At 42.0% G+C, this 24417-nt stretch overlaps 1 protein-coding gene across 2 annotated transcripts; it reads right to left on the bottom strand.

Moving 5' to 3' along the window:
• Positions 1 to 242: 242 nt before the first annotated feature.
• Positions 243 to 20110, bottom strand: LOC115781890 (NACHT, LRR and PYD domains-containing protein 3-like). Of its 2 annotated transcripts, none has more exons than XM_030731822.1 (9): positions 20034 to 20110; positions 18343 to 18625; positions 18195 to 18266; positions 7818 to 9666; positions 7254 to 7427; positions 6399 to 6572; positions 3320 to 3493; positions 1062 to 1108; positions 243 to 952 (listed from the first exon to the last, which is right to left on the bottom strand). In XM_030731822.1, the coding sequence occupies exons 2-9, from the start codon at positions 18614 to 18616 to the stop codon at positions 423 to 425; spliced, it is 3294 nt and encodes a 1097-aa protein (XP_030587682.1). In that variant the 5' UTR covers positions 18617 to 18625; positions 20034 to 20110; the 3' UTR covers positions 243 to 422. The 2 variants fall into 2 exon arrangements, with proteins under 2 accessions (XP_030587682.1, XP_030587673.1); XM_030731813.1 differs by lacking the exon at positions 20034 to 20110 and adding an exon at positions 18834 to 18960.
• Between the last annotated feature and the right edge of the window lie 4307 nt (positions 20111 to 24417).

Below are 24417 nucleotides of genomic sequence, written 5' to 3'. Positions count from 1 at the left end.
AGCGATCAGCGGCCCTATGAGCAAACAGCTGGCAGAACCAGGCTCAGGGAGGGGCTGCCATCTGCAGCGGCCAGTTGGGGATCAGCTGGACTCAGAAGTTCAGCTTTATCTGTAGTTTTATCTAAAATCTGATGCTCACATCTCGGCAAAAATGCGTCTTTGTTCTTTGATTTCTAAGATACAGTAAAATGTACACGAGTCTTCATTTTATCTTCAACAACAGACAAACAACAGGAACTTCATTCAGATAATCAACTATATTATTTAATGAAAAAACAAAAACAGTTATATCTGTACAATGACAAACAATTTTACAGTGTACAGTGGCCCTTGCATTTATGAGAAGAAATGTATTTCAATTCATATTCTGGCACACAGAACCGCAGGCCAAACATCCCCACACTGAGGATTTTATCCCACAGTTAACACAGAAACATTGTGGAGCCCACAAACCAGAACCCAAATCCAGGATAAAGAGGTTCAGTGAACGTGGTGTTGAAGGTGTGGATGTGGATCAGTGAGTCAGAGGTGAGTCTGTAGAAGGACAGAGTGCCTGCAGGCCAGTCCAAGTATACTCCGATTCTGTTAAAGATGGGGGAGAAGGGCACTGAGGAGAGGACTGTTCGTCTCCTGTCGTGCCAGAGAGAGTACCCATCAACATCAGAGCAGAAAATACTCCACGACTGATTATTCCATCCAAACCAGCATTCAGCACCGTTTCCTCTCCTTTTGATTCCTCTGTAACTCACTGCTACATAAACCCCTCCTCTCCACTCCACCTCCCAGTAACAGCGACCGGTCAGACTGTTTGTACACAGCAGCTGACAGCAGTCAAACCTCTCTGGATGATCAGGATACGGTTGCTTCAGCCTCACCCCTTGCATTGCTATGTTGTAATACAGTACGACCTTCCTGTTCACTGTGTTTGTGTCCAGTGTGAGCTCACAGAAATCTGGTGGTGAGAAAAAGACACAGCACAGCAGCAGTTTATCATTTGACACACTTGGCAGCTTTATCTTCTGCTTTATTAAGAGGCGTGAGCACAGTGAACAAGCACTCACACTTCTTCAGTCCAGGTTTCAGTCTCTGCTCTCCACAGTGTTCCAGCCTGGAGGAAGAAACAAAGTCCAAATTAATCAGAAGCTTCTTTAAATAAATAAAATCATAAAAAAAAATTCTCACCTTTTAGAAATCATTTGAACTTTTCTGATAAGACAAACTGTTGCCTGATTACGGTAGTGCAAAGTGTGCTGTCACAGATGTCTGGGTGATGATGGCTCGGTGTGAAAAACCAATGCTTTTTCACAGATGTCATAGATATATCAACAAGTACAACAGCTTTAGTGACTGTAATATTTTAGACTACTTATCTCATTTTGATCTCTCTGAGCTAACCTGGAGATAAATGCAGGTTTTCACCACCATTTTCAGTCTCTCCTGATACAGTGTGCAGCTCCCACCTGCCTTAAGTCAGCCACCATCACTCCAGTGCGGAAGAAGAACACAGTAAGCTCTAACGTCAATCATCATTAATGATTCGAAAGGCTCCTCCTGTCTGGTGCGCTCAGAACGCTATGTACACAGCAACACATTATGTCGCGCTAGCAAAAATACATTTAGGCGAACCCCTTACTCACTAAATATCTTCAGCATACTTCATCATAATTCCATGAAATTTGGCAGCCGTTCAGAAGAGACCTTCAGTCAGAAGCCATAGGTTGAATGAATAAACTGGTGGCTACAGTTTTCTAGTAGGATTGTTCACCGGTTGGCATGAAAAATCCTAACAAAACCAGCGCTGCTAATCTCCAGACCGACAAAACATGATAAAATCACAATTTTTTATCCGCTTTAAAAAATTCAGTGTCTTTTCATCCTTGGAATGAGCCCTACCCAACGAATTAATCAAAATGCGCTTTCCTGAAAAATTAATTTTGGGTTGGTATATCTACTGTTATATCTATTGACCTCAATCCACACCAGTTTGCATACAGGGCAAACAGGTCAACAGAGGATGGCATAATTACAGCTCTCCACACAGCCCTCACACATCTGGACGACAGCAACACCTGTGGACTTCAGCTGCACCTTTAACACAGTATGGCCATACAAACACTGGACTTCCTCAGCAACAGACCTCAGAATGTCAGGACGGGAGACCACATTTCCTCAGCATTAAACACAGGCACACTGCAGGTGTGTGTCCCTAGCTTCCTCCTCTACCCCCTTTTCCCATGGCTGTTCTCCTGTTCACACCAGTAACATTACTGTCATATTTGCAGATGACACCCCCATCGTAGGACTGATCAAGAACAATGATCGATCGGCTGTTAGGGAGGAGGTCTGGCATCTGCGGCGGTGGTGTGAAAGCAACAACCTGGACCTGAAAACAGCCAAAACCTTGGAGATGATTATGGATTTCCTGATGAAGGCTCTTAGGGTCCTGTTGATCTTGTACAGTTTTAGGCACTCCAGAATCAGAATCAATTTATTGTCATTACATGATAAGTGTCTGTGGCTTTGTAGCCATGAGGCGCTGCTGATCCATGTGTGAGGGATTGAGTCATAGGTTTTCTTGTAATCAATCCAGGGGGTGCACAGGTTGGTCAGTCTGGTCTCACGGTCTTGAGTGACTGCTCTATCTACCAGTAGCTGGTGTTTTGCTCCTCTGGTGTTGCTATCAGTTCCCTTCTGGGCCCCGCTCATGTATTGAGCCACGTGCCTGTTCACCATAGATGCTATGATGCCTGACAGGAGTTTCCATGTTATGCTGAGGATGGTTATTGGCTGGTGATTGAATCAAACCGGTCACTTCAATATGTTATATTGTTTTATATATGTATTCTCGATATATGCTGTTGACTCTGATGAAGAGCTGGCAAACTATTTTTCATTGTTCCTGCAACAGTGACAATAAATTTATCTTATCTTATCTTATCTTATCTTATCTTATCTCATGCCTCCAGTACTACTGTGAGAAATCTTGGATTTAAGATTCTCTTTTTCCACTTTTAGAATGTATGAAAATTGGATGATACTTTAAATCTACAGTATACTAAAATATAAAAAGCTGGAGGTGTGCAGATATTATTAGGACCTGACAACAAAAACCTGTTTTACTTCTAGTCCACCCAATACTGTGAGGGGGGGGCAGAATCTTTCCTGCTTGTTGGTTACTTTGGATATTAAGCATAAGATAAAATCCTCTCATGCTAACCACCTATGTGTTGGTTCTCTGGCAGAATCATTTCTGTGGCCGGGCCTGTTCATAGATAAAACATACTGGGGATTCCATCCTCATTTTTTGTGGTATTCATACCTGAGCGTGTCCAGTCTGTAGCTATGATCCTCCTGTATAGCAGACAACAGCTTCACTCCTGAGTCTCCAGGATGATTGTAGCTCAGGTCCAGTTCTCTCAGGTGTGAGGAGTGGGACCTCAGAGATGAGGCCAGAGAGGTACAGCCTTCCTCTGTGATCATGCAGCCTGACAGGCTGGAGAGAAAACAATGAATCAACTGTAATTCACTTATTCACACACAGGGACACCTGATAACAAATGGAAAAGAACACAAATATCAGTGTGTCAATCACATATAAACAGAAGGACATAAAAATTAAGACACAATCAACACAGTGAAATTAACCCTTTAACACTGAGCTCATCATCGCGTTTCATCACCAACACATTTACGCAAGCGTATATTGGATTACTGTAATTACATGATGGTTTGTCCTATCTGAAAATTTCAAATGGTTTCTGAAAGCTGAGAAATTGTGCTTCACAGCCAACATGTGAATATTACAGTAATTTCACTTGCGCTGTTGTAGGAAGCCTGCAAGGTTCATGTAAATGAGGAGTCTTCTTCACACACTAAGGTTAATTATGGAGTTCCACAGGGTTCTGTGCTAGGACCAATTTTATTTACACTGTACATGCTTCCCTTAGGTAGAATTATTGCAAATTATTGCAAACATTATCATTGCTATGCAAGTGATACTCATTGATGACACACATCAATTAGTTAAACTGCAGGAATGTCTTAAAGACATAAAGGCCTGGATGACCTCTAATTTCCTGCTTCTAAACTCAGATATAACTGAACTTATTATACCCACCCCACAAATCTTAGAAACGTGGTGTCGAATCAGATACTCTGGATGGCATTGCTTTGGCCTCCAGTAACACTGTGAGGAATCTTGAAGTCATTTTTGACCAGGATATGTCCTTCAATATTAAACAAATATGAAACATATTAAACAAATATGTAGGACTGCTTTTAAAAAAATTAGAAACATCTTGTCTCAGAATGATGCTGAAAAGCTAATTCATGTATTAATAACTTCTAGGCTGGATTATTGTAATTCATTATTATCAGACTGTCCTAAAAGCTCCTTGAAAAGCCTTCAGCTGATGCAAAATATTGCAGCAAGAGTACTGACAGGGACTAGAAATAATCAGGCACTATCTTATCTCAAAGACCTCATAGTACTATATCACCCATATAGAGCACTTCACTCTCAGACTGCTGGCTTACTTGTGGTTCCTAGGATACTTAAGAGTAGAATGGGAGGCAGAGCCTTCAGCTTTCAGGCCCCTCTTCTGTGGAACCAGCTACCAGTTTGATTTCAAGAGACAGACACCCTCTCTATTTTTAAGATTAGGCTGAAAACTTTCCTTTTTGGTGAAGATTATATAGGATAAGCTGGAGGAGTTGGCTGGGGAGAGGGAGGCCTGTATTTCTCTGCTTAGGCTGTTAGCCCCATGACACGGAACAAGATGGATGAATGGATGGATAGTGCCATATCACAACAAACAGTCATCTCAAGGTGCTTTATATTTTAAAGGTAAAGATCCTAGAAAACCCCAACACTCAAAACAACCCCCTATGAGCAAGCACTTGGCGACAGTGGGAAATAAAATTCCAGTTTAACAGGAAGAAGCCTCCGGGAGAACCAGGCTCAGGGAGGGGCAGTCATCTGCTGTGACCAGTTGGAGGTGAGGGGAGGGAGACAAGACAAAAGACACACTGTGAAGAGAGACAGAGATTAATAATAACTAATGATTAAATGAAGAGTGGTGTGTAAACAGAGTAAAAAGAGGTGAATTAAAAGAAACACTCAATGCATCATGGGAACTCCCCAGCAGCCTAGGTCTATTGCAGCTTAACTAATGCGTGTTTTCTACTAATACCTACTCAGCTCGGATTGACTCTATTCTACTCTATTCAGGTTCAGTCATTTTCCATTATGCCACCTGAGCAAGACTGCCTGAAAGTCCCATGATGTCATTTTTATGTGACACAAATTGAATCCGTCACTCCTGAAACCCCGGCTAGGTACCAGGTAGTACCACATAATGGCAGACTCTAAAATCAGAGTTGAGTTGAGTTGAGTCAAGCTAATAGGTACTAGTAAAAAAGAAGCACAGGGAAGGATTCAGGTTTACCTGATCCAGTCCTAAATATAAGCTTGATCAAAAAGGAAAGTTTTCAGCCTAATCTTAAAAAATGAATCCAAATTGGGAGCTGGTTCCACAGAAGAGGCGCCTGAAAACTGAAGGCTCTGCCTCCCATTCTACTCTTAAGTATCCTAGGAACCACAAGTAAGCCAGCAGTCTGAGAGTGAAGTGCTCTATTGGGGTGATATGGTACTATGAGGTCTTTAAGATAAGATGGGGCCTGATTATTCAAGACCTTGTATGTGAGGAGAAGGATTTTAAATCCAGAATTGAACCAATGAGAGAAGCCAAGATGGGAGAAATCTGCTCTCTCTTTCTGGTCCCTGTCAGTACTCTAGCTGCAGCATTTTGGATCAGCTGAAGGCTTTTCAGGGAGCTTTTAGGACAGCCTGATAATAATGAATTACAACAGTCCAGCCTAGAAGTAATAAATGCATGAATGAGCTTTTCAGCATCACTCTGAGAAAGGATGTTTCTAATTTTAGAAATACTGCACAAATGCAAGAAAGCAGTTCTACATATTTCAAGGATCCTCAAATCCAGGCCTCGAGGTCTGGTGTCCTGCAGGTTTTAGATGTGTCCCTGATGCAACACACCTGATTCAAATGGCTAAATTACCTCCTCAGTATGCAGTCAAGTTCTCCAGAGTCCTGATAATGACTTCTATATTTGACTCAGGTGTGTTGGATCAAGGATACATTTAAAACCTGCAGGACACCAGACCTCAAGGCCTGGATTTGAGGATCCCTGACATATTTGTTTAATATGTGCACTGAAGGACATATCCTGGTCAAAAATGAGTCCAGGATTCCTCACAAACCAGCAATATAAAGTACCTAAAGATGACTTTTGTGATTTTGTTGCTGAGATATGGAATCAAAAAGTCAAATTGAAGTAATAGTTAAATGGTTCCCTGTTGAACAAAAGCTAAACTCTGACCTGAGAATCTCCAGTTTGCAGTGTGGATTCTCCAGTCCTGCAGCCAGCACCGTCACCCCTGAATCCTGCAGGTCGTTGTTACTCATGTCTAGCTCTCTCAAAGCGGAGGACATGAAGCTGAGAACTGAGGACAGTACTTTACAGCTTCCCTCTGTCAGATTGCAGCCACTCAGTCTGGAAATAATAATAAAAAAAAAAAAAAATCAAAAACAAACAAAGAAAAACCTCTATAGATCACAAATGTCTCCCATTGTTATCTTGGTATCTGTACAGACTGAGCAGCATTTCTCAAAGCAGTACAGATTTCCTCCAGCAGCAGTGATGAGCTTTACTGACTAATAAAATGGTTAGTCAGTAAATAACAAAATGCAGATCTCATCCAGTGAACTCTACATGAAAACTAGTAATCTTCTAGTATTGGTCAGCCAGTCTGGCTTACTGCTGCATTTTCAGTGTCTCATGGGCTACTGACCAACAGAAAACTGCTTTTGATGACAGATAAGAATGAACCAGTACATATATATGTTACTATATGTCACTACATCAGATTGTTTACTGTAACTTCTCTCATTTTGTCTTGTTTGTTGTCACCTCTCTTTGACATTCTTTCCTCTGTTACGTTTCTCCTCATCATAGGTGATTATTGAAGATGGCTGCCATCCCTGAGCCATTCCCATTGACACCAAGCGCTTGCTCACAGGAGAACACTGCTCAGCACTGGTCAGTAATGTTATAGGGTCTTTAACTTGTTATATAAAACACCTAAGGATGATGTTTGTGATTTGTTGCTGAAATTTGGAATTAAATTTGAATTGAAGTAATATTTAAATGGTTCCCTGTTGAACACAAACTGACCTGAGGATCTCCAGTTTGCAGTGTGGATTCTCCAATCCTGCAGCCAGCAATGTCACCCCTGAATCCTGCAGGTTGTTGTTACTCATGTCAAGCTCTCTCAAAGTGGTGGACTTGGAGCTGAGAACTGAGGACAGTACTTCACAGCTTTCCTCTGACAGATTGCAGCCACCCAGTCTGGAAATAACGATAATAAAAAAATATGGTGTACAATGTAAAACAGTCAAACTTTCAGTGCTGGCTTATTTCATTTGATGTCTTCGAAGGTGAAGGTGGTGCACTTTACTATTAACATAAAAGACTGAGCTGAGTAGTGATTTCATTATATATTTTCCGGTAAACAAAACCAAATAACTTAATTTACATCAAACAATATTTCATGGATCACTGTTACTTCCACAAATGCGTTGTGGACCAGTTTGTGAAGAAATCATGTTGGTCATATGTAGCTGCAGAAAAAAAGCCAAATGAACAGAAACTGGAGAAACACTTCATTAGTTACATTATTTAGATGGATGATTGTTTTGTGAGTTGATCATGTGTGATACTGTTAGCCTGTGCACCTACAGAGCTTTGTTGCAAGCTTTGACCACTGGTAGCAGTCTTAGAAGTGCTTCCTCTGAAGAAGAGTATTTTTGCAATTCAAAAACGTTCAGATCTTCTTTGGATGACAGTAGGATGAAAACTAGTGCTGACCACTGAGCAGGAGAAAGTTCATCAGTGCAGAGACTTCCTGATCTCAGGTACTGTTGGATCTCCTCCACTAGAGAATGATCATTCAGCTCATTCAGACAGTGGAACAGATTGATGCTTCTCTCTGGAGACAGATTCTCACTGAGCTTCTTCTTTATGTACTGAACTGTTTCCTGATTGGTCTCTGGGCTGCTGTCTGTTTTTATCAGCAGGTCCTGCAGTTTGTCCTGGTTGGTCTGCACTGAAAGACCCAGGAGGAAGCGAAGGAACAAGTCCAGGTGCCCATTTGGACTCTGTAAGGCCTTGTTAATTGAGATCTTGTGGATTTTCTTTAAAGGTGTTTTGCTGAAAAACAGTCGAAGGCTTTTCAGTGACGGTTGTGCCATCAGCCTCACATTTTTGTTGCTGTTAATAAATGACATCCTCACAAAAAGAGCAGCCAGAAACTCCTGAACACTCAGGTGGACAAAGCTGAACATCTTGTCCTTTCCTTTCCTTCCTCGCTCTTCTTTGAAGATCTCTGTGAACACTCCTGAGCACACTGAGGCTTCATTGAAATCAATGTTGCTCTCACTCAGATCTTTCTCGTAGAAGATCAGGTTGCCCTTTTCTAGCTGATGAAAAGCCAGTTTTGCTAATGACTTAATGTACTGAATGCTCTTCTCTGGGCCATACTTCTCTTTTGTCCGATCAATATGAAACACCAGGAACTCTGTGTACATCTCAGTGAGGGTCTTGGGCAGCTCTTCACTCTCTCTGGTTTTCAGCGCATCCTCCAGAACTGTAGCAGTGATCCAGCAGAAGACTGGGATGTGGCACATGATGTGGAGGCTTCCTGTTGTCCTAATGTGGGAGATGAGTTTGTCAGCTTGCTCCTTGCCTTTGAATCTCTTCCTGAAGTACTCCTCTTTCTGTGGGTCAGTGAACCCTCTGACTTCTGTTGTGCTGCTGACAAACTCTCGAGGAATCTGATTGGCTGCTGCAGGCCGTGTGGTTATCCAGATGCGAGCAGGGCGTAGCAGTTTTCCACTGATGAGTTTCCTCAGCAGGACATCTGTTTTAGTTGGCTTTGTTACATCAGCAGAGCGAATGTCGTCAGCATGAAGGTCGAGATGAAGACGACTCTCATCCAGTCCATCAAACACAAACAGAAGTTTGAATTTGCTCTTGTCATAGTTGGTGTTTCCTGATGACTCCACAGCTGTAAATATGTAATTAAGAGCTTCCTCTGTGATGCCTACAGTTTCTGGGATACATTCATGAATGAGCTCTGCCAAACTGAACTTTTCTCCCTTCAGTGGATTCAGCTGACGGAAGGTGAACGGGAAAATCAGATGCACATCTTGGTTGGATCTTTGTTCGGCCCAGTCCAACACAAACTTGTGAACAAGGAAAGTTTTTCCAATTCCTGCGATTCCATTGGTCAGCACCGTTTTAATGGGTCTGTACTCTCCAGAAGGATGTTTGAATATATCTCTGGGCTGAACAGGTTTCTCTGGTTCTGCTGGTTTCCATACTATCTCAATCTGTCGGACCTCATGTTGTATGTTGATATGTATGTCATACCCAGCTGTGATGTACAGCTCTGTGTAGATATCAGCCAGGCGTTGTTTATATTCTGCCCACCCTTCTTGTGCACACATAAATTTGTCCTGGAAGTTTGATTGAAGCATCTGCTGGTAAAACATGATGGGATGTGGCTCTGGCACTGGAACCATCACATCTGTGTGAAATACTGTATGAAGGGAAAAGAGAGAAAGTGTGAGGGTTTTGAGTAAAGATCCCCATGGAAGACTCTGTCTTCTTCACTTTCTTTAAGAGCTGTGAATGAATATCTGCAATCGTACCATTCCCCCCCATGTGCAGGCCACACGAGGAGGATATTGACAGTCTGACACAAATGACATTTTGTGTGGAAAGCACTGTACCCTACGAGGAAGTACAACAGCAAACCTTGGGGGAACCTTGAGCGAAAAGTCCTGTTTAGTCAAAAGAAGAAGGGGTTTTAGATTAGGGGACAAAGATGATTTGAGGAGAGTCCAAACAGAAATTGATGCAGAATAAGGAAAGGCAAGGACAGCCATAGGAGGACACTGGAGCAGCAACTGGAGCAGAACAGCAGCAGGAAATGTCTGGAGAGGGCTGAAGAAGAGTTCAAGTCATGGAAAGAGTAGCTGGGAGGGCCCACGATAAAAACAGTAAGAACTGGGCAGATAGCTGAATCTGTTTTTCAACAGCTGAAGCTAAAGAAGATCAAGACCAGAAAAGCAACAGATCCAGTTGGTATCAGCTCCTGACTCCTTAGGGACTGTACAAATCAACTCTGTGGCGTGATCATGTATAATCTGAGCCTTACTTGCAATTTATGCTTCAGTGGGAAATCTACTCCGTAGCTATGTCGTAACCTTAAACCCCTCTGAAACCTACACCATGCCCTAAGGTGTAACGTGACATGCACCTCCCTAGAAATGTAACTACATGTCAAATCAGTGCAGCCTGCAACTACTATGATTGGCCTGTTCAGTACTGTCGATTCCTCCTGTGTATTTCCAGCTTTTTTTAGCACAGTTTTTGGATGTATCAGTGAGAAAATGACAATAACCGTTGCAGTATAAAATGTAAGAAAATTTCTGGAGGGAGATTGCTGAAACTATCAGAATGTATGTGAGGGAATGAACACAGTGAAAAAACTAGAGGGTCAAATAATAATTCACGTAAGCAGTAATGACACCCAGTTCTCCTTAAATTGTTGGCTGTATGAGTGGTATCCAAAAAACAGATTTGGGCTTTACTGACAACTGGGAAACTTTCTGGGGAAAAACTGGTCTTGTTAGAAGAGAGAGTATCCATCCCACTTTGGATACAGCAGCTCTCATTTCTAGAAATTTGTCCAAATTTATTACAACCCCCCCCCCCCCCCCCAAAAAAAAAAAATTAAAAAAATAAAGTAACTATCCAGGGTTGAGCCCAGGAAGTAGATTTGCAGTCTTACACACCTCTCTGCAGCTTCTCTCCTCCTGCCATCCCCTTGCAAAAAACCATCCCCATAGGGAAGGTGCCTGCTCTCAGAGCACCAAAGAACAAACAAAAACCTGCAAAAACGATTTAAGCATAAAAATTCACAAAGAAAAAACAATAGCGCATCCTCAACTGTATCAAAGAGTAAAACGGTTAAATGTGGAATATTAAACATTTGGTCTCTCTCTTCTATGGCCCTGCTAGTAAATGTTTTAATAATTGATCAACTTATTGATTTTTTCTGCCTCACAGAAACCTGGTTACAGAAGGATGATTATATTAGTTAGTTAATGAATCAACACCCCTGAGTCACACTAACTGTCAGAATCCTCAAAGCACGGGCCGAGGAGGAGGATTGGCAGCAATCTTCCACTCCAGCTTATTAATTAACCAAAGACCCAGACAATTTTAATTCATTCAAAAGCCTGACTCTTAGCCTTGTCCACCCTAATTGAAAAACTGAAAAACCTGTTTTAATTATCATTATTATCTATTGTCCATCTGGCCCTTACTCAGAGTTTTTGTCTGATTTCTCAGACTTTAAATCTGATTTAGTGCTCAGTTCTGATAAAATAATTATTGTGGGTGATTTTATCTGTTGCCATTCAGAAGTCCATCAAAGAGCTGGAAGTCTGGCTCACTAAGGCCAACAAATCCAGCTTATCTGGTAGATTGAAGGCCTGGATCTATCAACACTGTATCCTGCCTTGAGTCCTGTGGTATCTGCTGGTGTACTCGATCCCAGTGTCAAAAGTGGAGTCCCTCGAAAGGAAGGTCACTGACTTCCTCTGCAGATGGCTGGGTTTTCCCTGCAGCCTTGGCAACGCAACCTTCAATGGAACCAGTAACATCTTGCAGCTCCCCTACAGTGGTATCACAGAAGAGTTTAAGGGGTGCCCCCAAGAGTAGCCATTCAGTACAGGGACTCCTGAGATGAGAAAGTGTCATCAGCCGGCATTGAGGTCAGAACAGGGAGGAAATAGAAGGTGGAGAAAGCAGTGGCAGTGGCAGAGTCACACCTGAGGCAGAAGGAGCTGGCAGACACTGTGGCGATAGGGACAGCAGACTTGGGATACTTCTCGAAGACCGATGTGAGCAAAGCTCCGGGGGAAGGAGAGACACCTTCTGATCCAGGAAAAAGTCTGAGCAGGCTTTGAGTGAGTGTGCAGGATGGTAGGGTTTAGGCAGCAGGGAGGTAGGGTCTTTACCTTACAATATAAGTACTTTGAGACTGTTATTTGGTACTTTATAAATAAAATTGAATTGAATTATTCCCACCGCACTTTATATACATATAAAAATATTTGTGATGTGTCCTTTAGTGTCTTTTAGTGTATATACAGCAGAGGTGGGAAGTAACGAAGTACAAATACTTCGTTACTGTACTTAAGTAGATTTTTTAGGTATCTGTACTTTACTTGAGTATTTATTTTTCTGAGTACTTTTTACTTTTACTCCCTACATTTTTACACAAGTATCGGTACTTTCTACTTATTACATTTTCAAAACAGACTCGTTACTTTTTAACACGTCAGGGAGAAGTTTGCGTTTTCGGTCAGTGCGCCGTCAGTCATCAAGCGATCTGAGCCTAAACGGAGGAATATTAACATATAAGAGACAATTGTACTGGCGTATCCTCCATCACCGGGGCTTATCGGGTACAAAGGGATTAAATACACAAACCCATATAATTAATGTCTCATTTATAGCGCTATAATCAGGGGTCACAGCGGGCCAGACCGAATCCTTAAGTTATGCTCGCGGGACATAAACAGCTTAGCTAGCGCTACTGAAGAGGAGCGAGCATAAAGGGAGTAACATGTGGCAGGTAAATGCAACGTTTCTAAATGCTCAACAAATATCAGCAAACACACAAAGTGTGTGCAGTTTGTCACACAGTGTGTCTGCTAGCTAAAAGAAGAGCTGCTGTATTTCAGGGAGAGCAAAGAGAGAGAAGTTCACTCAGAGATGGAGAAAGAGAACAGGAGAGGAAGAAGAGAGGTTAGATTTAAAGGTAAGGACTGAAAACAAACTGAAGTATGCTGACTTTGTGTTATTCAAAGATTGTATGAAAATACTGCAGTTTAGTACGTAATAAACAGGTTAGCTTGTTGTACTGTATTTACAGTAAAGCTCTGTGTTCATGGTCAGAGTTACAGGTTACATCAGTGCAGCAGAGATGAGTCTGAATCAAAGCTGCTGATGCTGAGATTCATTCACTGAGTCCAACATTTCTACAGCCTGTATGCTGTCAGTGTAGGGGATGGAGATCAGCTCAGAGAGCTGTGAAAAACTGGGTTACATCTTTGTGAGTTCACTTCATCCACACAGAGCAGTAAACCTCAGAGCAGCAGCAGCAGGTCAGCTGATCACAGCCTGCACACCAACATCATTTACTGCAGCTCACAATAGAAAGCTGTGATTCTTCTCCCCATGCAGAGCCACTACAGCTGATCTTAGGGTTCCTCCACCTTCTGAATCCCACTGTAACCCCTGAGTATCCTCATGTTGGTGTTTAGGTGGAGACACAGTCACCCTCTACCATGGAGGACACAGAGAACAGAGCTGGGTTTAAATTCACTTTCACAGTTTGTGATTCAAGCTGAGTACATTCATTAGAATTAAAATTTAGATTGAAATAACGTTTGTGTTCTCATGTATTATTTTATATTATTACAATAATATATAATAAGGTTCAGTTAGCTTTACACAAAAATAGCAGGTAGAAACGTCTTCCAAAGAGCTACTTTTACTTTCTTACTTTGAGTAAATTTCAGCGCCTGTACTTTTTTACTTTTACTTAAGTAAAGAAGTTGAACCAGTACTTCGACTTTTACCAAAGTATTTTTTAACACAAGTACTTGTACTTCTACTTAAGTACAGAATGTCAGTACTTTTGCCACCTCTGATATACAGTGGCTTGCAAAAGTATTCATACCCGTTGAACTTTTCCATATTTTGTCACATTACAACCACAAACATAAATAAATTTCACTGGAATTTAATGTGAAAGACCAACACAAAGTGGTTACAATTGTGAAGTGGAAAGAAAATTATACATGATCCAAAACATTTTTTACAAATAAAAAACTGAAAAGTGCGGTGTGCAAAAGTATTGAGCCCCCTTTCCTCTGAGTGCAACCAATTGCTTTCAGAAGTTGCCTGATGACTGCTAATGACTACAAAGAGTCCACCTGTGTGTAATCTATTCTCAGTACAAATACAGCTGCTCCGTGACGGCCTCAGAGGTTGGTTCAGAGAATATTGGGGAGAAAACAGCATCATGAAGTCCAAAGAACACAGCAGACAGGTCAGGAATAAGTTTAAAGCAGGCTTAGGCTATAAAAAGATTTCCCGAGCTTTGAACTTCTCACGGAGCACTGTTCAATCCATTATCCAGAAATGGAAAGAGTATGGCACAACTGTAAACCTACCAAGACAAGGCCGTCCACCTAAAATCACAGACCGATCAAGGAGAGCACTGATCAGAGATGCAGCCAAGAGGCCCATGGTGACTCTGGACCAAATCCACAGCTCAGGTGGGGGAATCTGTCCACAGGACAACTATTAGTCATGTACTGCACAAATGTGGTCTTTATGGAAGAGCGGCAAGAAGAAAGTCATTGTTAAAAGAAAACCATTAAAAGTCCCGTTTGCAGTTTGCCAGAAGCCATGTTGGGGACACAGCAAACATGTGGAACAAGGTGCTTTGGTCAGATGAGACCAAAATTGAACTTTTTGGCCAAAATGCAAAACGCTATGTGTGGTAGAGAATTAACACTGCACATCACTCTGAACACACCATCCCCACTGTCAAATATGGTGGTGGCAGCATCAGGCTCTGGGGCTGCTTCTCTTCAGCAGGGACAGGGAAGTTGGTCAGAGTTGATGGGAAGATGGATGGAGCCAAATACAGGGCAGTCTTGGAAGAAAACCTGTTGGAGTCTGCAAAAGACTTGAGACTGGGGCAGAGGTTCACCTTCCAGCAGGACAACGACCCTAAACATAAAGCCAGGGCTACAATGGAACGGTTTAAAACCAAACATATTCATGTGTTAGAATGGCCCAGTCAAAGTCCAGACCTAAACCCAATCAAGAATTTGTGGCAAGATCTGAAAACTGCTGTTCTCAAACGCTCTCCATCTAATCTGACTGAGCTTGAGCTGTTTTGCAAAGAAGAATGGGCAAAAATTTCAGTCACTAGATGTGCAAAGCTGGTGGAGACATACCCTAAAAGACTTGCAGCTGTAATTGTAGCAAAAGGTGTTTCCACAAAGTATTGACTCAGGGGGGCTCAATACTTTTGCACACCGCACTTTTCAGTTTTTTATTTGTAAAAAATGTTTTGAATCATGTATAATTTTCTTTCCACTTCACAATTGTATACCACTTTGTGTTGGTCTGTCACATTAAATTCCAGTGAAATATATTTGTATGTTTGTAATGTGACAAAATATGGAAAAGTTCAAGGGGTATGAATACTTTTGCTAGCCACTGTAATACATTTGTATGTGGTGCAAATTACTCCCATGTAGTTTTTTATTAATTTCTGGATTTTTAGCACTTTTTCTTGTACCTTACCTGAATTCCAGTGCATCCACTGGGGTGTGAGTGTGTACATGAAAGCTAGCACTTAAAAGGCATAGAATATGAGGGTGTGAAATGGTGAATGTGGCTTGTAGTGAAGACCACCTTGTGTGGTCAGTTAGAGATGGTCTCAATAAAAAATTAAAGCCGCAAGCGGCGATGAGCGGGCCCTCGCACCCGGCGCGCGTCGACCCCTGGCGCGCTCCAGCCAAGCCGCGCGTCGACCCGTGGCACGCTCCAGCCGAACCGCGCTCGGAGGTTCTCGCAGACGAGAGAGTAGCTGGCTCACCCGGCTGCTGACGGCTCAGCAGGCTAGCCGTACTTCGCGTCGATCGTCTCCCGCTTCCACTAGGTGGCGTCGGTGAGTGCCCACTAATTAATATGTCACAATGCTCTATGTAATGCCTGCAGCCATCAATGAAACTGTAATGACCATAGGATGATGAGTATCAGTGTCCTACTGATTTCCTGTTGCCACTAGGTGGCGTTATGAGTGTGAAACAAAGCTGATAGAGGGGTGTGTCCGGTCTCCCTTACCCTCCCATTAAGCCTGTGAAGTTTGAGGCAGATCGGACAATGTATGTCAGAGATGTAACAATTTGGTGCACTGTGGTATATGAGTAAAATCCCACATTTAGAGGGTTGCTACGGCAACACCGTTCAATATTCTACAAAACCATGAATATCTTTTGATGGGCTACTTGTGTAGATGATCTGGAGCCATTTTGGTGTGACTGGATGAAAAGCTGTGGTAGAAGATGATTCAAATAGCAGGCCTGAAAAATGTGAAAAATGCTGCAAAAATGACACCTTAATTAGAACATGTCAGGCTTCCTGTTGGATTTCGGCTATCGGTCCAAGAGACTTTTTTGTACGTGTTAGGATGTTACTTCAGCATGCACGATTTCAGGTACACAGACCAAGCACTGCGCTGGGGCTGATGTTTAGAAGCTATCTGGGCCTGAAATGGAAAAAAAGTCCAAATTCAGAGGGTTGCTACGGCAACACCGTTCAATATTCTACAAAACCATGAATATGTTTTGATGGGCTACTTGTGTGGATGATCTGGAGCCATTTTGGTCTCACTGGGTCAAATGCCCTAGGAGGAGTTGAGGCAAAAAGGCCTGAAAAAGGCGAAAAATGCTGCAAAAATGACACTTTAAAGTAAACGTGGCTGACTTCCTGTTGGGTTTGGGCTATCGGTCCAAGAGAGTTTTTTGTAGATGTTAGCATCTTACATCAGCAGGCACATTTTCAGGTACACAGAGAAAGCACAGCCCAGGGGCTGATGTTTAGAATCTCTGTGAATTTGAAATTGAAAAAAGTCCAAATTCAGAGGGTTGCCATGGCAGCACCGTTCAATATTCTACAAAACCCTGAATAACTTTTGATGGGCTACTTGTGTAGATGATCTGGAGCCAATTTGGTGTCACTGGGTGAAATGCCCTAGGACAAGTTCGTTCAAATAGCAGGCGTGGAAATCGCAAAAATTGACACCTTCAATTGAAGATGGCCGACTTCCTGTAGGGTTTAGGGTATGGGTCCAAGAGACTTTTTTGTACGTCTTAGTATGTTACATGAGCATGTACATTTTCATACATGTAGATAAAACGTAGCTCCGGGGCTACTCAAAAAACATGCTATTTTAAGATATTCCGAGCTGCCACTAGGCGGCGCTCTAACGTTTATGGACTTTATGCATATGAGTGTGTTCAGGGCAGCATGCTTATCACACCACTGAAGTTTGAGCCAGATTGGGCAAGTTGGCTTTGAGTTACAGCCATTTTTGTGTTCATGGCGAATCATCGAACTTTGCCGTCCCATAAGGGTCACGCCCTTTTGTCAAAAACTCACAGTTTTGAAAACACAGTAAGTACAAGTTCTTAAGGCTTTCCAGGTGAAATTTGAGATGGTTCTGCTAAACCACCTTGGAGCTGGACCTCCAAGTGTAAAATATATGTATGTGTTCAGGGGGGCACCCTCATCCTACTGGAGAAGTTTGATGCACATTGGATCATGTAGGTATGAATGAGAGGCAATCAAAATTTCATGGCGAATGATCAAAGTTCAAAGGGGCATAAGGACCCCTCCCCCTTGGCAAAAACTCACCATTTTCGAGATTTAGATTCCCCTGGGGGTGTAGGTTAAACAAACCAAATATGAAGATGATAACATCTAAAACCTCTGAGTTATTAGAAAAAGCGTGAGGGCTGCAAATCGCCAAATTTGCATAATTAATTCAAAATGGCGGACTTCCTGTTGGGTTTAGGGCATGGCTCCAAGAGGATTTTTTGTGCGCCTGGACATGATATACATGTGTATGAAGTTTCATTCATGTACGTGAAACACAGCGGTGGGGCTCCAGTTTAGGGGGCGCTAGCGAGCCATTTGGGCGCGCCCTTGCCCGAGCCCATTAAAATACTTAAATTTTCACCAGGTGTGACGCATGTGCAAAGTTTCATGAGTTTTTGAATATGATAAAGCCCCCAAAAAGCCAATTCATTTGCCTGAATAATAAAAAAAAAAAAAAAAAAAATAATAATAAACGAAGCAATTACAATAGGGCCTTCGCACAGTTCGTGCTCGGGCCCTAATAAAAATAAAAAAAATAATATGGTAAGTCTGGAAAGCACAGTACTGACTTACCAACAGTATGAGACAAAGTCTGAGAGGAAGATCCTCTGTTCTGTGAAGTCTCCACACCATCACTGACATCCACTGACAGACAGAGATAGTGAGTGTGAAACTGGGTCAGGCTGCAGAAACATCATGTTTGTCTCTTCCTGTGACTGACCTTCTGCTCCAGAGCTGCAGTCAGACAAACTCTGCAGCAGGTCATTCCTCTGGATCCTCTCTAAAACCTCCCTGGTCACCTCGACAGCGCCTGGAAATCTGTAGGTCTGCACCATCAGGTCCACGGTGTCCCACCTGTTTGTTGCCTGCAGTCGACTCTTTCTGATGGTTGGGCGGGCGTGAAGGACGTCTTCCTGCTGCAGGAACCACTTGAATTTATTAAACTCTTCATCTCCCAAATCTTCCAAAGTGTTTAAGAGGCCCTCTGATGTCATCACTGCCCCCTGATAATATCAGAGAATATTGTCAGCTCTTATTTTCAGTTTCAGCTTTCCTGTCTAGTATGTGATCATAATACAATATTAACATATTAACTCTAATTTACTTCAGTTAATTATAATTCTTCTACCATTTTATGCTGCAATAAATTTTAGTCAACCAATATTCAAGATAACATAATACATATGGCATGATATGGTACGTTGATATCACCTGGGCTCTGCACAGACGGCTCAACTCACTGATGTTACTGATGCTCGGGATCTGTGCTGGTGATTTCTGGGTAGTTTTAATCAGCCGTTAGACATCCCATAGCATTTTTTAAAGTTGAGCTTCTATTGTTCCTCTGTAGAGGTTAACAGGAAGCTGTTATGGACCTTTGGCCTGCCCAGGTTTTCTTAGGTACAGTCATCCCTTCTCAGCCAGAGTGGAGATGTGTGATGAGTATGACAGGCTTTCTAAGATATTGATTGCTCCTTGTCCCACTTCTTCTCAGCTTGACTGATGTAAACAGGTGAGTTCTCATACATTCACAGTATGAACAGGAGGGGGCTGACACACAATTATGGGGGCTTTTGTGCTGAACACTAGAGTGGTGTATGGAGGTGGTCTGAGATCCTATTGTGAAGAAACTAATAAAAACCTCTTTACTAAAACCTGCATGAACAGGAAGAGAAATATTAATGCATATTTGAAAGATTTTTGGAAACAGTCACTAGGAAGTGAGATGATGGGAAGTATGAAATGCTCAGGACAGCTATCTGCAAGAAAAAAAAAACCTCAAAATGAACTTCCAGTTGCTTTTGTGCAGAAACTTCCAGTTATTGTTTAAACAGTCATTTTTTGTTTAAACAGTCGTTTTTAAAACAGTTACACGTCTTCATTTGACTGAATGCTCTGAACCACTTGCACTTTTGTTTTTTTAAAGTGTCCCCACTCCTTAACTTTTGAGCAAAGTCTTGGTATAATAATCTGTAAAAGTAGAGTCTGTTGTGTTACTGCTCAGCCTGCAGCATACATGGAGGAATAAACCAGAGCAGGGGACTTCCCTTTTCCTCTTGCAACAATTCAGCATTGTGCAAATCTAAATGGCTAAATCTGAAATTGCCCAGACTTATGAAATAAAACCTTCCCCGTTTAGCTGCATTTTACCCCAAAGTAGGATTTATGTTTTAAGAAATATATTCATACAAAAACATTAAAAAAATCACATTAAATTATGAGAAAAAATAAAGTTTGTAGCCATTTTGTGGCTGTGTTAAAGACAGGCTGTGACTTATCCCACACAACTGGAACTACTGACCAGAACAGACCCTTACTTTCAATAAATGCCGCTGACTATTTTTAAAGCTGCAGGCCTGATAAACAGTCTTCTGCCAGTGAACAGGAAGTAGAAATGTTTTTAAGACTCACATAGAAAGAGGAGCCAAAGCTTCGGTCAAATCTCCCCAGTGTTTACGAGCCGAGCAGCAGGACGAGTGAGCTTCACCTCTTTGGAACCAAATGGGGAAACACCCAGTTTCATAAGGAAACACCATATATGGTGCACATAAGGAACAGAGGTCATAGGGCAGGAATAATAATGTCAGGAATAAACTGAAGCCGGGGGGCCGAGGGAATAAATCTGCTGTCATATGTGGCAGGCAGGGTTGGACCCAAATGCAGGACGCGTGAAACTGGACTTCAACTCCAACAGCTTTGTTGCTGGAGGCTCTTTTGGAGTACGAAACAAAGTACACGAACCAAAACCAAGGCAGGATGAGAGTCTACAGAACCCAAACAAGACAAAATCACTAGACAGGGAAACACAAGACCCCAACGTAGACTTGACAACATGAGGAATAGCACACACGCTGGGGAAAACAGACTCCACACAACAAGGGAGGAACATGAAGGGAAAAACACAGGGATAACTACACACAGAAAAGAGCCAAGACACGGGGACGAAACAGACACAGGAACACAGACATGAGGAATACCAGAGCAAAGGGAAAGCAGATTAAAACACAATAACTAATGAACACGACACAGAAACATTAACGACCTGAGGTTCTAAACTGTAAGTAATCTGAGAAACACAACTAGAAATACAACAAAAACTTACCGAAAAAACACAAAATACAGGGCCTAACGGCTCAGGATCCACGTGCTCAGAGAGAACCATGAGGTGAGATGAGGTCGCGCAGACATGAAGACACATTTACAGTTTATCTTCAGAAGCTTTTTCCTGGATCGCCTTGATACATGAGAAACACCTAATTCCACTAAAGCGCTCAGTACAGTGACATCACACGCTCTGTTTGGGAACCTAATTCATTGCTATGTCAGGTAAATAACGAGGGCCTGATTTTGTTATTCAAATGTGTGATTCATAACAAGTGTAAGACAGCTTCATGCTTTGTCACATATTTGTGAACTTACATATGTTTGCCACATCATGACGCATGTTAATATTATAAAGAATTCAGGGTTTTTCCAGCATTCGTTTAAGTACTTCCTGCATATTTTTGCACGGTCATATTGAAGGACTCTGAGTGCTAATAGAAAAATGAATAAAGCAGTACATAAATTAATAATTAACTGTACGCTGTCATGTGTGGTAGATGCTTCTCAGTGATACCTGTCAAGGTTAGTAGATCAGATTATTTATCAAATGTTCCCTTTAAAAAACCTTCAGTCTGGATAGAAAATTCATTTTCTGTATAAATATGTTTATGTTGTGGCTCTTAAGCTTTCTGATGCACTGAATGAATTATTGCAGCTTAAGACACCATGAATGATTTTTCTGGCTGCATCATCTCATCAGACAGTAAAGAGTCAGTTTACATCACTGCAGACATGCAGCTCTAAGCTTCAGCCCGACATACTCGGGATCTTTGTAAATTTTTCTGGTGGAGCAGATTTAAAAGTTTGGTGGTTTGAACAGTTTCTCCTCACATGTGTTTGTCACGATGGCTCCATTACTGAGAGTCACAGGGGGAAGAGCTCCATCAATCAGTGAAAACATTAAGCAAACTTATTTAAGTAAATGCATTTGTTACCATGAATCTTTAACTTGTTACAAGAAATTCATCTGCTGAATTCCAGCCTCTGTCTTCCTCAGCTCTGCCTTCTTTCCTTCAGATTCTTCTCTCAGAGGAACAAACTCATGGTTCTTGTGGTCTAAAACAGAGCAGAGCACGCAGACACATGTCTGGTCAGTCTTACAGAACAGCTCCAGATGTTTATCTTGCTTCATACACATCCTGCCTTCCAGGTTGTCCACAGTCTCCATCAGCTGATGTCTCTTCAGACCTTTCACTGTCAGATGAGGCTCCAGGTGAGTCTGACAGTAGGAGGTCAGACACACCAGGCAGGACTTCAGGGCCTTCAGTTCAGCAGATGTCACAGATCTCTCTTTCCTCAGTTTTGCTTCCTCCTCCAGGTTCAGCCATGATAATAGTTAAATATATCTGAAACAGCATAAATTTCAAATGTAGTAAAATCATTTACTTATTTTGTTCAAAGTTTTTACTTTACTTCAGCCCATGAATGAGTTTTAAAATGACACAGGTGGGAATGTGTCCAAAGTTTCAGTTACAGTTTGGACTCTGATGTTCTGCCCTTTTTATTTTGTTCTTCGCTCATTCAGACGAGGAAGTTGAGATCTGTGCAATTTGAAACATGAACTGAGATTATGCCGACCCCTGCTGGAACATATTAGACTTAACGTTTAATAAAAACGACAAACTAAACTCTTCAAGTAATTAGTATTATCAAATACATACCAAATCTACAACCTGACAAAAAATGTAATAGTTTGAAAAGTGTCATGGTTTCTGCTGTAAGACTTCATTTTTCTCTTTCTGTCTTCCCTTCTGAGTACTTTCCTTTTCCCTGAGGCTCCTGTGTCTGCGAGCTCCTTATCTTTCTTACAGTTAAGTCCTCTTTTGTTTTTAAGGTAATATCATGTGTCTTTCTTTCCTCCTTTTTCCTTTGTTCTCTTCCTGCCCTCCATAGGTCCTGAGTACACCTGTGCCCTATTCCCCATCATTCCTGGGCTTCATTCAGGTATTTCTCTCAGTTTTTTGTATGGATTGCCTTCATGTTATAGATACACTCATGAATACCCCAAAACCTGTTGTGCATTGTTGCATAACATTTATATTAGTATAACATTCTGCACACATGTTTAGGGCTTGGAGCCATGGGGGCGGGGGGGGGGGGAGTGACATTTCGCCAACTTTAGAGGAGAGCCAAAACAAACAAACAAACAAAAAAAATGACCATAGTTTGCTCAAGTTCAAGTTCAAGCTCTTACTTTGTGTACTGATTTTAGTTTTTCAAACATGTTTCATTTTACAAATTGATGACGCTCCCCTGTGACTCCAAGCCCTCGTTATGTAGTCTGCATGCTGTCTCACATTCTTTGTCAGTTTTTGACTCTCTTGAGTTTTTGCATTAATTTTTTGTGTTGGACTGTGTTGAACATCAGCTTCCTCCTGCATAACTTATCAGCATTATTTGTTGCTATTAAGTTAGCAGCAAATAATGCTAATGTTCTGCAGTAAGTCTTTCACATAGCAGTTCAGGTGTAGACCGCTGACACAGAGGCACTTCTCAAAGCCTTCTCCAGAGAGGCAGATTCAGCTGTTAGGTTTGATGGACATGGGGATTGGTGGCACACATACTGTATAAACTAAGGTAAGCAGCAACCCACAAATCTCCTTCCATTCAGCTAGCCACTGGCCCACGAATCTGCAGTCACCTAAAGCTGATGAGCCAAGCAGCTCCAGCCAGCATCCCAGCTGATTAGAGTGGTCTAGTTAGCCACTAGCCTGCCCCGGATCTCAAATTGCAAACCTTGGAATGCTTCAGCGTTAACTAGCATTGGGTCTGTTGAATCAGATGGTCTTTACCTGGACTGCCTAAAGCACCTGAACTGCACAGTTAGCTGTAAGTGATGAGCCCAATTAGCGTTCTTCCAAGGAGACCAGAGTAGTTTCCCAGAAAGTGAGGTTCCAGACAACAATGAGAGCACCAGCCAGCTCCACTGAATACAGAGGCCATTCCTGCTGAACTAGCCAGCTCCAGCCTTCAGGACAGCCTGATAATGATCAGTTGGACCTTCTCCACTCTGTGAACTCCAAATGTCATGGTCCTGGGCCGGTGGCCCACTGTTTTGAGTTCTTTTTGGTGAAGTTCTGTTTTATTTTGTTTTGTTATCCGGTTGTGTTTATTAGTTTGTCTTACAGTTTAGCTTCTCAGTTTGTTGCAGCTTTGTATTCTGTTTTTGGTTATAGTTATTATAGTTATGTGTATTTAGTTCCTGTTTCCCTCGTGTTGTCTTCCCAGTGGTCTGTTATCCCTCCCATGTCTAGTCTTCGGTGTGGTGTCATTGTTACCGTCATTGTAGTTGTCCTCACTGACTCTCCTGCTGTTTGCATTGTATTCATGTTAAGTTCTTAGTTTATGTTCATGGTTAAGTTTCAAATTAGTTCAGTGTTGCGTAGTGTTGGCACCTGTCCAGCCCTGCTTTATGTATTATGCTTGCCAATAAAGCTTAAGTTTAAATTTAGTTTTTGCCTCACGAGTCCTGCATTGAGGTCCTCTGCCTCGCCTGCCAGAGCATCACATGACACCAAAAGGTGGTACTGCTGCCCAGCACACAGGCTGTCATCTCAATAGATACCGGACAGAGCATTTTGGTGAGGCTGGCACTCCTTCTATTTCTGGCTCAGGTGATATCTTAACCTTTTCTGGCCTGATCCAGAAAAGCTTAAGGTCTATGCTCTAGTTTTCAAGAAGAGTTTAATTG

The sequence above is a fragment of the Archocentrus centrarchus genome, chromosome 1 (assembly GCF_007364275.1).
Source record: "Archocentrus centrarchus isolate MPI-CPG fArcCen1 chromosome 1, fArcCen1, whole genome shotgun sequence".
NCBI lineage: Eukaryota > Metazoa > Chordata > Actinopteri > Cichliformes > Cichlidae > Archocentrus > Archocentrus centrarchus.
The sequence above is the reverse complement of the archived record's forward strand: the minus strand, read 5'-3'. Positions and strand labels throughout refer to the sequence as shown.